The sequence below is a fragment of the Pomacea canaliculata genome, linkage group LG12 (genome assembly GCF_003073045.1).
Source record: "Pomacea canaliculata isolate SZHN2017 linkage group LG12, ASM307304v1, whole genome shotgun sequence".
NCBI classification, from domain to species: Eukaryota; Metazoa; Mollusca; class Gastropoda; order Architaenioglossa; family Ampullariidae; genus Pomacea; species Pomacea canaliculata.
In genome coordinates, this window is record NC_037601.1 from 159,474 (window position 1) to 174,122 (window position 14,649).

The window sequence follows — 14,649 nt, forward strand, 5'->3', positions numbered from 1 at the left end:
TGAAGATTTATGTGGCTGCGTTGCTCATTTAAGGTCGTCTTGCTCTTATCAGTGCTGGTGTCCATTACATTCAAAATATCTGTGAGTCTATGAGGGCAGTTTCTTGATGTCCGCCATCACATCCGTGCCTTCAGAAAAGGGCATGCTGCATAGGAGTTGAAGTAGAAAACAAGTATGATGATTCTGAAGAGCTTCTTGCATGTCCACAGTTCAGGTGATGGGGGCACCTTCAGCAAGCATCCACTAGAACCTAGAATCTGAGTAGTGCTGCGCTCTTCGAGTTCTTATAAAGTTCTGCGATGTCTTGAAGGAGGTCCTCTTTGTTGTTGTTTTTTATTTTATTTATTTATTTTATTTTTTATTTTTTTTTTTTTGCACCACGTGCCACGGCATGCCACAGTGTGCCACATCTAAAGCTATCAATAATAAACAAATAATAATAATGCAGTGAACTTATTCAGCGCCATATCCCGGTCATATGGACAGGCTCATGGCGCTTTACAGAACAAGACGTACAGACACACGGACGCACATAACATAACATAGAATGGCACATGAGGTGAAAGATATGTAGCCAAAAGCTGCTCATTGGGTTGCCTGCAGAATGTCTGTTTGGAACACCAGAGTTCACAAGCCGTTGGAGGAGAAGCTCGAATCCAATGATAGAGAAGTTTCAAGACCTTCAGCTGCTTCTCATTCCTCATGAGGCGCAAAACCAAACGCTTTAGTTTTACTGTTTAAAAAGTTGTCGAAGACGGTGATAATCTCCAGCAGAAAATGATAGAAGATAGATATCTACTGCATTTATGTAACAACTCCAAATTAAGCGAATAATAGTCGAAAAGCAAAGGATACAGCACACTGTCGGCTGTGTAACCTTCTCACCGCCCAACTGCAAAAAGAAACCGTTATGGCGAGATAAAGGAGGCAGGCAGTCCATGGTGGGAAGTCGCTGTGAGGGCAAAATGAAAACGACCAGATGCATACAAGAAAATAACAACCAGATGAGTAGTAAATACACACACACCAAGAGGAAACGTAGATGCACGAACAAGACAGACGTGAGAAAGAACAGACCCTCCCGCCAGGGAGGCGATGTGGATGACATGTTGCTGGTGTTGTTGATGTGTAGTCTGGTGTGGTCAGCTTCCTTCTCTGGCAGTTCCTCAGCGGTGGTGTTGGGTCTTCGATTACTTGTAGCATGACCTTGACTTCGTGTATGCTTCTTGGTAGTGTGGAATTGGATGACTGCTTTTCCTTTCTTTGAATGGGGTATGATTAGTCATTGCATCTGCACTCTCGCTCACCTTTTACCTTTCCCGTGTACCATGTTAATGGAGGGTGTGTCCTGTCTACCGCGTCCTGTTCACGTTCTGTGAGTGTGTTTATATCACAGTCTACCGTCTTTATGTTCGTGTTGGAGTACAGCTGCTGTGATAAATAGTATGGTACATGTGATACATACATATGATATTTTAACATCGTCTACCATCTTTATCTTCATGATCAGCGAGCTACAGCTTCTATTCCTTTGTTGAATCCCCGTGAACACATGTTCCGAAAAAAAACTGGAACAGCTGGACCCGAGAAACCTTCTTGTGTAAGTCAGGGTTAATATGCTTTCTCTCAGTCCTCCGCACTAATCAGCACAAGCCTTGTCGACATGTCGGCACCTTCTGCGTCTGTCCATGCGCATACCGCTTGCAGCATCACGCAGTCCTGGCAGTGCCCGGTACGCCAGCATGCCACGTGACCTACACGTACTCTGCCACGTGACCTACACGTACTCTGGGTACCGGTCCTCGGGTTTTTAAGCAGTGGAGGTGACTTGTTGCCGCCAGCGATCGCATTCTCAGCAGCAGCTGATGCTGGAGACTGCGGCTGACGAGCTTTGTAGCAGCCACGACCACCTCGACACTAGAATCTCAAATAAGATCGCTCTCACAACGTGTTCACAAGCTCCCAAGTAAGTGAAAGTGAGCCTTACATCTCCACCTGGGAGCTGGTGAATGCAACGATGAATCAATGGACAATGGACATTGAAGTTGTTTTTTTGAAATAGCATCATGATGAATGAAACTCATGCGCTGTCTCTCGTCGTTATCAAATCTTTAACATCTTATTAGTTCAATACTAATAGTAATTGTCATTCCTCCGCGCATCGCGATGATCTTATGTTGTTGTTGTTGTTGTTGTTGTTGTTGTTGTTGTTGTTGTTGTTGTTGTTGTTCTCTCTGATTGTTTGAATTCCTGAGGACCGAGAGATGGCGTTGACGAAACACATTCACGCGACTGTCAGAGAGGAGACGACGAGAATGCTGCTGAACACGACTGTCCTCCAGGAAACCAGCAGGAACAGTCATCAAAATGGCGATGTGGACCTGGCCTCTCAACCTCCCGCCATCCCGATGGCCGTCAAACAGTCCAAAGTTTGGAAGGGTAGGCAACGATGTTTCCATCTTCGCTGTCCTTGCATTTTGTGGGGTTGGCAGGTTCCTGGACTGTCGGTGTATCGGTGTAGTCTGAGACAAACATGGTTACCAGTGAACCTCGTGTGTCTACCAGACTTTGACGATCATTTTTATTCTGTTCACATCTCATTACGATTGCACCAAAGGGCGCACAGCTTTTCTTATTTTAAAAAATATACGTTCATGATGTGAAACTTTTTGGAGGCTGTAGAGCTGGCGAGGCTGACATTCGGGCTAGATGTGATGCAAGCTTTAGTCGGTCAGTGCAACATCCAGTTCACATGACAGGTGGACCCACCGCAATTAAGGAAGCCCATGAGGTGTAAGGCAGGGAAAGTGAGGAATTTTTACTGTGAATCGAAACAGTTGCTAATAATAAATCATGCTTTTAAAGTGAAGAACCACAGCTTCCCATTATTGAGCAGTCAGTGATGCTGGCCTGAACTACGACAATGCACTAAATAGTTATTGACAGTTACAACTGTTCTTGGCACAACAGTTGATAATTTTACACACCTGATGTGATGCTATTTAGTTTTATTCATCTGAGACATTTCTCTCTATCATGATACGGTCTAGAAAATGGTGTAAACTTCACTTGTTCGTGTTCAAGTCTTTCGGGATACCTAGAATGGCATCTCTCTACCATGATTGTTTCCGTGAAAGGAATGAAGTTACTAGTACTAGACAGTAAAATCGATGAACATACTAGTACTAGAGACAATGAACATACTAGTACTAGACAGTGAAATCGATGAACATACTAGTACTAGAGACAATGAACATACTAGTACTAGACAGTAAAATCGATGAACATACTAGTATTAGAGACAATGAACATACTAGTACTAGAGACAATGAACATACTTAAGGTGACCAGACGTTTCGGGGGCGAAAGCGGGACACGGGCCGATGATGGTGTCGTCACCGTCAAAGAACGCCGAAAAAAGTGATTTTTAAAGACAACTGGGACATTTGATGGACTTGCCAGAAAGCCAGAAAGCGGGACATTGGGCGTCCTGCCCGATGAGCAGGCGGGACACGAGGTCAAAAGCGGGACTGTCCCGCCTAAAGCGGGACGTCTGGTCACCTTAAACATACTAGTACTAGAGACAATGGACATACTAGTACTACAGACAATGGACATACTAGTACTAGAGACAATGAACATACTAGTACTACAGACAATGGACATACTAGTACTAGAGACAATGAACATACTAGTACTACATAGACACATAACTATACTAGTACTAGACAATGAACATACTAGTACTAGAGACAATGAAACATACTAGTACTAGAGAAAAAATCGATGAACATACTAGTACTAGAGACAATGAACATACTAGTACTAGAGACAATGAACATACTAGTACTAGACTCGATGAATACTAGTACTAGAGACAATGAACATACTAGTACTAGACAGTGAAATCGATGAACATACTAGTACTAGAGACAATGAACATACTAGTACTAGAGACAATGAACATACTAGTACTAGAGACAGTGAACATACTAGTACTAAGACATGAACATACTAGTACTAGAGACAATGAACATACTAGTACTAGAGACAATGAACATACTAGTACTAGAGACAATGAACATACTAGTACTAGAGACAATGAACATACGATGAACATACTAGTACTAGACTCGATGAACATACTAGTACTAGAGACAATGAACATACTAGTACTAGACAGTGAAATCGATGAACATACTAGTACTAGAGACAATGAACATACTAGTACTAGAGACAATGAACATACTAGTACTAGAGACAATGAACATACTAGTACTAGACGATGAACATACTAGAGACAATGAACATACTAGTACTAGACAATGAACATACTAGTACTAGAGACAATGAACATACTAAGTACTAGACTCGATGAACATACTAGTACTAGAGACAATGAACATACTAGTACTGGAGACAATGAACATACTAGTACTACAGACAATGAACATACTAGTACTAGAGACAATGAACATACTAGTACTAGACAGTAAAATCGATGAACATACTAGTACTAGAGACAATGAACATACTAGTACTAGAGACAATGAACATACTAGTACTGGAGACAATGAACATACTAGTACTAGAGACAATGAACATACTAGTACTAGAGACAATGAACATACTAGTACTAGAGACAATGAACATACTAGTACTAGACAGTAAAATTGATGAACATACTAGTACTAGAGACAATGAACATACTAGTACTAGAGACAATGAACATACTAGTACTAGACTCGATGAACATACTAGTACTAGAGACAATGAACATACTAGTACTAGAGACAATGAACATACTAGTACTAGAGACAATGAACATACTAGTACTAGACAGTGAAATCGATGAACATACTAGTACTAGAGACAATGAACATACTAGTACTAGACTCAATGAACATACTACTACAGTGGAACCTCGGTTAGTGAACGCTTCTGAGAGCGAATATTTCGGATAACGAACAAAAATTTCGTTAAAAGTTTGTCTCGGATAGCGAACAAAATTTCGGATAACGAACAGCCACGTGAACTACACGTGACCGACCAGCATGTCATCATTCGCGCTCGAGACACAGTTACGATCAGTCGTTCCTTATCTATGCGCATCCTTCTTATTTAGTGATTTTTGTGCTTTATTTTAATAAGATAATCCATAATAATGGCTCCAAAGAAGATTAAGAGCAATTAATAGTAGTGAGGTAATGACAAGGAAGCGGCCAACAAATGAATTGCAAAAGGAAATGATTACAAAGTATGAAGGTGGCATGCGTCTGTCGTATATGTGATGTCGTATTACCGAAGAGTTTTACAAAAAAAGGCAGAAGGAGCATCCTTCTTATTTTTAGTGATTTTTGTGCTTTATCTTAATAAGATAATCCTCAATCATGGCTCCCAACAAAGTCTGTAGAAAAGTCTTTCCCTAACAGTGCGACAGGCAATAGGAGCCTAAACATGTTCAATGATATGTGATGTCGTATTACCCAAGAGTTTTCCAAAAAAGTCAGAAGCAACAGACACTGGACAAGTTTTTTCCTTTAACCTCAAAGCGACAGAAAAGGGAAGTCACCCCCGATTTTATAATGTCACGTGCTCATGGAGGGGGAACCCAAGCAGTAATTTCACCCCTTTCCCCACCCCTCCATCCACCCACGCCATCAAAACGGCAAGTTTTCTGATGTTTACTAAATGTTTTCTTGTGTTTAAATGCTTTCGTTAATGTTTTTATGTTTATTTAACTCCATTTATATCGCATTATAACTGTTCTCAGTAAAACAAATACCTATATATATATAGCCTGTAACTTTCAAATATTAGCGAGTCAACAGGGGCTGGGAACCAATTAAATCTATTTCCTTTATTTCTTATGAAAAAAATTGTTTCGGATAACGAACATTTCGGATAACGAACAGCTTTCCAGAACGGATTGTGTTCGTTAACCGAGGTTCCACTGTACTACACACAATGCTTGTCCCAGAACATGCGAAGTAACTCTGCGTGGTCTAATTTCTCTCGCGAATTGTCCAAAGTCGCGATGTGAGTGGTCATGACGTCACCACAGCGGGCAGGTGTAACGGTTAGCAGTGGATGGACTGTATGTAGTTGTGGTTTTTGTGTGTTGTCAGTGATGACACTGATGACAGTAGATGTCTCAACAGTTTTCATTTTAAAGTGGAAGTGGTGCAGAGATTTGTGGAGACACGGCAAACAGCCTTTAGCCCGAAAGGACTGCTGGGTAAAGTACAGAAGCTTTTGTAGCGGAAGTCTCCTGGTGGCGCCGTCACACAATTATGGAAGCCTCGTCTCGTCTGCTTGCTTTCAGGACTGAGTCCCATCGGCAAGTGCAAAAGGATCAGCAAAGTGGCCGGCCGGGTGCTGGGCCTGATGATCGCTCTCTACTTCTTCATTTGTTCGCTGGGTTTGCTTGAGAGCGCCTTCAAGCTGGTGGGCGGTGAGTCACAGGCAATAATAATAATAATAATAATAATAATAATAATAATAATAATAATAATAATAATAATAATAATAACTGTGGGAATTTCTAACCAGATCACAAAATAGTGACGAAGATGTAAAATAAAAGAGTAACAAAGATGTTGATGGGAAGCTGGCAGTAGTGATGATAAAAACAACAACGGCGTACTCGTCGCGCGCTTGAGTGAACCTTGAAGGTCACTGTAGGCCAGTCTTGAAGATTTGAAGCTGGAACCACTTGTGTCCAGGGTCGTGTCCCGACACTAACAGGCTCAACGTCATCTTGCAAACTAACACACATCATGTTAGCTAACGACACTAACACACATGATGTTAGCTGACGACACTAACACACATGATGTTAGCTAACGACACTAACACACATGATGTTAGCTAACGACACTAACACACATGACAATAACACACATGATGATAGCTGACGACACTAACACACATGACTAGCACACATTATGTTAGCTGACGACACTAACACACATGATGCTAGCTGACGACACTAACACACATGATGTTAGCTGACGACACTAACACACATGATGTTAGCTAACGACACAAACACACATGATCTTAGCTGACGACACAGGACATAACGGACATGACGTCAGCTGACGACACTAACAAGTGTGACGGTTGGCAGGACGCGCCGCCGGTGAGACATTCCGTAACAGCCAGGTGCTGTCCAACCCTGTGGCCGGCCTGATGATCGGGGTGCTGGCCACCGTCCTGCTGCAGAGCTCCTCCACAGCGACCTCCATCGTCGTGGCTCTCGTCGCCTCGGAAGGTAACGACAACAACCTCCACTCTAAGCCCCTCCCACCGTGTAACAGGCTGCTGACGTCACCAACTGTGTTGTAGACTCGATGACGAGGCCAGTTACTCTGTGGTACTCATGTGTTGAAGGCTAGTATCCTCCCCTTCCTTACACAGCGCTGCTGACTGTGGGACCTAATGTCACACGATTCACACAACAAAACAACAACAATCACAACTGTCTGCCCCATGTTAGTGTAAACACAACAACACTTCCTGGACACTCAACACGAGTTGGCGAGTCGCACGAGGAGTTGGTGGGGAAATGGGGACAAAAGGAAGGATGCATTAGCAAAACCCAAAAGTAGTTCATACAGGTGTAAAATAGAGCAGTATACAGGTGTGAGAACGAACAGAAATAGAGCAGTATATAGGTGTGAGAACGAACAGAAATAGAGCAGTATACAGGTGTGAGAACGAACAGAAATAGAGCAGTATACAGGTGTAAGAACGAACAGAAATAGAGCAGTATACAGGTGTGAGAACGAACAGAAATAGAGCAGTATACAGATGTGAGAACGAACAGAAATAGAGCAGTATACAGGTGTGAGAACGAACAGAAATAGAGCAGTATACAGGTGTGAGAACGAACAGAAATAGAGCAGTATACAGGTGTGAGAACGAACAGAAATAGAGCAGTATACAGGTGTGAGAACGAACAGAAATAGAGCAGTATACAGGTGTGAGAAACGAACAGAAATAGAGCAGTATACAGGTGTGAGAACGAACAGAAATAGAGCAGTATACAGGTGTGAGAACGAACAGAAATAGAGCAGTATACAGGTGTGAGAACGAACAGAAATAGAGCAGTATACAGGTGTGAGAACGAACAGAAATAGAGCAGTATACAGGTATGAAAACGAACAGAAATAGAGCAGTATACAGGTGTAAGAACGAACAGAAATAGAGCAGTATACAGGTATGAAAACGAACAGAAATAGAGCAGTGTACAGGTGTGAAAACGAACAGAAATAGAGCAGTATACAGGTGTGAGAACGAACAAAAAAAGAGCAGTATACAGGTGTGAGAACGAACAGAAATAGAGCAGTATACAGGTGTGAGAACGAACAGAAATAGAGCAGTATACAGGTATGAAAACGAACAGAAATAGAGCAATATACAGGTGTGAGAACGAACAGAAATAGAGCAATATACAGGTGTGAGAACGAACAGAAATAGAGCAGTATACAGGTATGAAAACGAACAGAAATAGAGCAGTATACAGGTATGAAAACGAACAGAAATAGAGCAGTATACAGGTGTAAGAACGAACAGAAATAGAGCAGTATACAGGTGTGAGAACGAACAGAAATAGAGCAGTATACAGGTGTGAGAACGAACAGAAATAGAGCAGTGTACAGGTATGAAAACGAACAGAAATAGAGCAGTATACAGGTGTGAGAACGAACAGAAATAGAGCAGTATACAGGTGTGAGAACGAACAGAAATAGAGCAGTGTACAGGTATGAAAACGAACAGAAATAGAGCAGTGTACAGGTATGAAAACGAACAGAAATAGAGCAGTATACAGGTGTAAGAACGAACAGAAATAGAGCAGTATACAGGTGTGAGAAAATGACATCAGGGTTGACAGCCTAAATACGTCATGCCTTCATCATGTCATAACAGTCATTCAGTTTTGCCTCCCTCGCAGTTGTCGATGGTGGACTGATCACGATGAACCCTGTGTTGACAGTCATTCCTCTCAAGACGGGTATCCCCATCATCATGGGCACCAACATCGGCACCTCCATCACCAACACCATCGTGGCCTTGGCTCAGGCCGGACACAGGGACAATTTCCGACGAGCTTTTGCTGGGGCCACGGTCAGTGTCTTGACCCGCCTTTTCTTGACTTATGTTTGTTTACCACCCACAACCCCAAAGTCAGGTTGATGATCAGGTGATGTCCTTGTCCTGCAGCCTGGCACCAGTGCAATCACGCTGCAAAGTCTTGCCGTAGGTCCTATTATCTGTTATTATTACCGCTAATGTACTCGTGGTATCTCCCATTGTCTGTCTATAATTTATTATTACCGCTAATGTACTCGTGGTATCTTCCATTGTCTGTTTATAATTTATTATTACCGCTAATGTACTCGAGGTATCTCCCATTGTCTGTTTATAATTTATTATTGTCACTAATGTACTCAAGGTATCTCCCATTGTCTGTTTATATTCTACTATTTCTTCTAGCCATGGTATTTTGTGTATCTAACACGATCTGTTTGTAACTTATCTATTATGGTCTACTGCACTATTTATTACTAGCCTTAGTGTATCTGTCGTCTTGTCTGATAATTGTAGTGTGAAGTGTCTATGATTGTGGAGTTGTAATTCAGGGTATGTCACGTGTCATGTAATCAAGTCATTGCTGTACAGGTACACGACATGTTCAACTGGCTGGCTGTGCTGGTCCTTCTGCCACTAGAGGTCGCTTCTCACTACCTGTATCATCTGACAGCTTCCATCGTCAACTTCATGAACATGGGGGGAGACGATCACGAAAAGGAGATACTGACTGCCATTACCAACCCCTTCATCAAAATGATCGTTCAGGTTCATCTTTCACAATGTCTTCGGTTGAGTAGGATGTAGTTAAGGTGACCAGACGTCCCGCTTTTGACCTCGTGTCCCGCCTGCTCATCGGGCAGGACGCCCAATGTCCCGCTTTCTGGCTTTCTGGCAAGTCCATCAAATGTCCGGGTTGTCTTTAAAAATCACTTTTTTTCGGCGTTTTTTGATGGTGACGACACCATCATCGGCACGTGTCCCGCTTTCGCCCCCGAAACGTCTGGTCACCTTAATGTAGTTTAAACACTCACTGGACGTAGTACACTCACCATGTTGTCAACTTAGGACGTAGTACACTCACCATGTTGTCAACTTAGGACGTAGTACACTCACCATGTTGTCAACTCAGGACGTAGTACACTCACCATGTTGTCAACTTAGGACGTAGTACACTCACCGTGTTGTCAACTCAGGATGTAGTACACTCACCATGTTGTCATCTCAGGATGTAGTAAACTCACCATGTTGTCAACTCAGGACGTAGTACACTCACCATGTTGTCATCTCAGGATGTAGTACACTCACCGTGTTGTCAACTCAGGACGTATTACACTCACCATGTTGTCATCTCAGGATGTAGTACACTCACCATGTTGTCATCTCAGGATGTAGTACACTCACCATGTTGTCATCTCAGGATGTAGTAAACTCACCATGTTGTCAACTCAGCACGTAGTTCAAGCACGCACTAAGCCAATGGATCACGTGCGTGTTCTACTCCACAGGTGAATCGTGACGCCATAACGGACATTGCCATAGAGAAAAACCTGACATCAACAGATACGGTGCTCAGCCGCTGGTGCAACCGCCAGACCCTGGCCGTTAACCACACCACCGTCCACTTCAACCCTGTGGACATCAGGTGAGGGACCAATGAATGAGGGAGTTTGTAAAGTAAAATACAGCCCTCGGCGGGTTGTGTCTCGGCTCTTCCTGTTCGAGCCACCATTGTGTCTTTTGTCCCTGTACCAGGTGTCAGGTGTGTGCGTGTGTGTGTTAATGGACGCATTTATATGTATTGTAGATGCATGTATAATAAAGATATATATATATGCGAGCGCGTGTGTGTGGGTCGTGTGTTTGTGTTGCGCAGATGCTCGGAGCAAGAGCAGGGCTCCGTGTTCCACAACGCCTGTATCGCCGCCGACTACCCGGAGCACGCGGTCTTCGCCATCAGCTGGAACACCACCGCGGTTATCAACATCACCACGGCAGGAGAGCGATGTAAGTGTCATGGCGGTGCATAGAAACACCCTCATATTGTCACATGGTCACATCTGTCACATTGTGTTGTTTACAGAGGCATATCGTTGCACTGTTGATAACGCTTGATGACATTGTGTCACGTGTCACTGGCCTCGCACTGTCATAGCTGCATAGTCCCCTCCCCACCCCATGAGGCCTGCAGGTTGTGATGTCTGCACTTTACAAGTTGTATGATATTGTGATGTTCAGGTGTTGTATGATATTGTGATGTTCAGGTGTTGTATGATATTGTGATGTTCAGGTGTTGTATGATATTGTGATGTTCAGGTGATGTATATGTGTCATATTCAGACATTATATGATATGAGTGATGTTTAGATGTTGTATGATATTGTGATGTTCAGGTGTTGTATGATATTGTGATGTTCAGATTTGTATGATATTGTGATGTTCAGATGGTGTGTATGTGTGATATTCAGACATTATATGATATTGTGATGTTCAGGTGTTGTATGGTATTGTGATGTTCAGATTTGTATGATATTGTGATGTTTAGATGTTGTATGATATTGTGATGTTTAGATTTGTATGATATTGTGATGTTCAGATGGTGTATGATATTGTGATGTTCAGGTGTTGTATGGTATTGTGATGTTCAGATTTGTATGATATTGTGATGTTTAGATGTTGTATGATATTGTGATGTTTAGATTTGTATGATATTGTGATGTTCAGATGGTGTATGATATTGTGATGTTCAGATGGTGTATGATATTGTGATGTTCAGGTGATGTATCTAACAGCAACAACCAACTTGATTTGTCCCAATGTGTAATTTAAATGGGAGGTGTGACCTGTTTTCAATATATATATAATTTTTTTAAAGTCATTACAATTACAATGCAGTAGAATAGAGATATTTGAGCAATGAGAGATATAGACAAGACTTTCCCATGCACACCTACACACACACACCGCTGACAGTTCATCTGTGATTGAGTAGCTGGACTGCTGATGGCACAAAAGATTTCAGGTGCCTATTGCTCTTACATACTGGCATGGCATGGCGCTTACCTGAGTTTAATAAAACAAATTCTGCCGCTAGCACATGTTCAGGTATGGACAGAATGCGGGAAGCTTTCCTAATTAATTGTTGATCACAGAAGGAAGTCAAGTCCCTCTGTTTAATACCAATTATCTTGGAACAGATGTGAATAATGCTATTCAAACTATTTCTATCATGAACAGATAGATTGCCAAACCAGCATACAAGTGAAAAGGATAAAAGACTCAATAAACGACTGGTAAAAACGACCTAAAATTGCTTGACTAACTGAAAAACTAACTTCCGCAAAAGGTACATTCTTTGCTGGCCACGTGTGACAATGTGTTCAGTGTTTACAGTCCATTTAAGCTGGCAATCAAAAACAGTTCCCAGGTACCTGAAGGAGGTTTTCAACAGGTTTGCTATGTATCACACTGGCAGCAACAAAATCCTCTTTGATTAACCTACAATCTATATTCAATTCCTTTGTTTTGTCTACATTTAACTCAAGAAAGTTCTCATCGCACCACTGTACAAAGTCAGTTAAGGCATTACCATGATCTTTCTTATGTTCTTGTAAAAGAGTCAACAGTGCAATATAGTCAACAATGCAGTATATGTGTGATATTCAGAAGTTGTGTGATACGTGTGATGTTTAGATGTTGTGTGATATGTGTGATGTTCATATGTTGTGTGATATTGTGATGTTCAGATGATGTATATGTGTGATATTCATTGTATGATACATGTGATGTTTAGATGTATGATATTGTGATGTTTGTGTTGTATGCTATGTGTCATGTTCCTGATGTGTATACACGCTGTCCTTTGACCTGGAGTACACAGTCTGTACACACATACGTCACTCCACCCACTTTCATTTTCGAAGCGCCTTGAGCCTGACTATGGGGTCGGGCCTTGAGCCCATCTATAAAGCCGGGATACAGCGCGATATCAGCAAGCTTTTATTATTATTCTTATTTGCTATCGATGATACATGGATCTTGCTAAGGTGTCAAAGATGTAAGGATCTGGGTCACGTGCATCTCGATACTTTCGGACGAGATAGAAATAAGACGCAACATCGAAAATTATTGAACAAACAAAATGGTGAACGTATTTTACAGACACACGAAGCCCCAATTCTCCCATAATTCTCCCCTTAAAGATAAAAGTGCTTTTTGAAGCCTCCGCCGTCAGGTTCGGAACTCCAACCGGAAAAGAACAGCCCCCCTCGAAGCCAAGGAACAATATACGAATAGCACAGAGAGAAATAAGAAAGAAAAAAAGCAATACAGAAAAGAAGAGTCCTTAAAGTCTAATAATTATTCCTCTTCAGTTTCTTCTTCTCATTGATGTATCTCAAACCTCAGCTCATTCATTAATGATGTCAGCTTGAAGGCGTTGACTAACCGTGTGATGCCGTTGGTGTGTCTTGTTGCCAGGCCGCCACCTGATGGCGCTGACCGACTGGAATGACAGCACGGTAGGGGGCGTGCTGCTGGCCCTTTCGCTACTTGTCATCTTCCTCTCCCTCTTCGCTATCGTCAAGGTTCTGAGCTCCTTGCTGCAAGGCCAGGTGGCGACCGTCATCAGCAAGACGCTCAACACCGACCTGCCGGGGCGCGCCGCCTACTTCACCGGGTACATCGCACTGCTGGTGGGTGTGGGTATGACCCTCGTCATCCAGAGCAGCTCCGTCTTCACCTCCACGCTGACACCGCTAGTTGGTATGGGTATCATCAGCGTGGAGCGCATGTACCCGCTGACTCTCGGCTCCAACATTGGCACCACTGTCACCGGCATCCTCGCCGCCCTCTCCACCCGGGGTCGCTTCACGCGCGACGCCATGCAGCTGGCCCTGTGCCATCTCTTCTTTAACGTGTCGGGTGTGGTGCTCTTCTACCCAGTGCCCTTCATGCGATGGCCCATTCCCCTTGCCAAGCTGCTGGGTCGCAAGACGGCCAGGTACCGCTGGATCTCCATTTTCTACCTCGTCTTCATGTTCGTCATTTTCCCGGCAAGCGTGTTCGCGCTGTCGCTGGCCGGCTGGCAGTACCTGGCCGGCATCGGCGGGCCGCTGCTCGTGCTCTTTCTTGTTACCTCCATCATCAACGTCTTGCAGGTCAAGCGGAAGAACTGGTTACCGCCGCGTCTGCGCACTTGGGACTTCCTCCCACGGTGTCTACATTCCCTGGAGTCCATAGACCAAGCCCTGCAGTCGTGTTTCGGATGCAGTGATGATGTTGCTAGTTGTTATCGCCCTCGGGTGGCTGATGATGAGGAAGACAATGATGACGATGGTTGTTAATGGTGGAAGTAGGCAGCCCTATAAGCACGTGATTTTCCCTAGACCAACCCACATTAAATTATGTCGCTAAACCACAACGCATTTCTGAATTAAAACTGTAATAGTAAAGATATCATTAACAAGACTTTTAAAATTTTCAGCATACAAATCTTTTTACCGTAAAACCTTGATTTGTTTCATTTAAAATTATTTTTGACACAAACATGCC

The 14,649-nt window shown here is 43.0% G+C and overlaps 1 protein-coding gene across 2 annotated transcripts; it reads left to right on the plus strand.

The window, feature by feature from the left end:
• Positions 1–1,804: 1,804 nt before the first annotated feature.
• Positions 1,805–14,518, plus strand: LOC112576748 (sodium-dependent phosphate transport protein 2B-like). 2 transcript variants are annotated; one of them, XM_025259425.1, is made up of 9 exons: positions 1,805–1,966; positions 2,256–2,439; positions 6,326–6,454; positions 7,133–7,276; positions 9,002–9,132; positions 9,688–9,864; positions 10,605–10,741; positions 10,973–11,103; positions 13,576–14,518. In XM_025259425.1, exons 2-9 carry the CDS (start codon positions 2,265–2,267, stop codon positions 14,439–14,441), a joined length of 1,890 nt encoding a protein of 629 aa, XP_025115210.1. In that variant the 5' UTR covers positions 1,805–1,966; positions 2,256–2,264; the 3' UTR covers positions 14,442–14,518. The 2 variants fall into 2 exon arrangements, with proteins under 2 accessions (XP_025115210.1, XP_025115209.1); XM_025259424.1 differs by lacking the exon at positions 1,805–1,966 and adding an exon at positions 2,026–2,044.
• Positions 14,519–14,649: the final 131 nt, after the last annotated feature.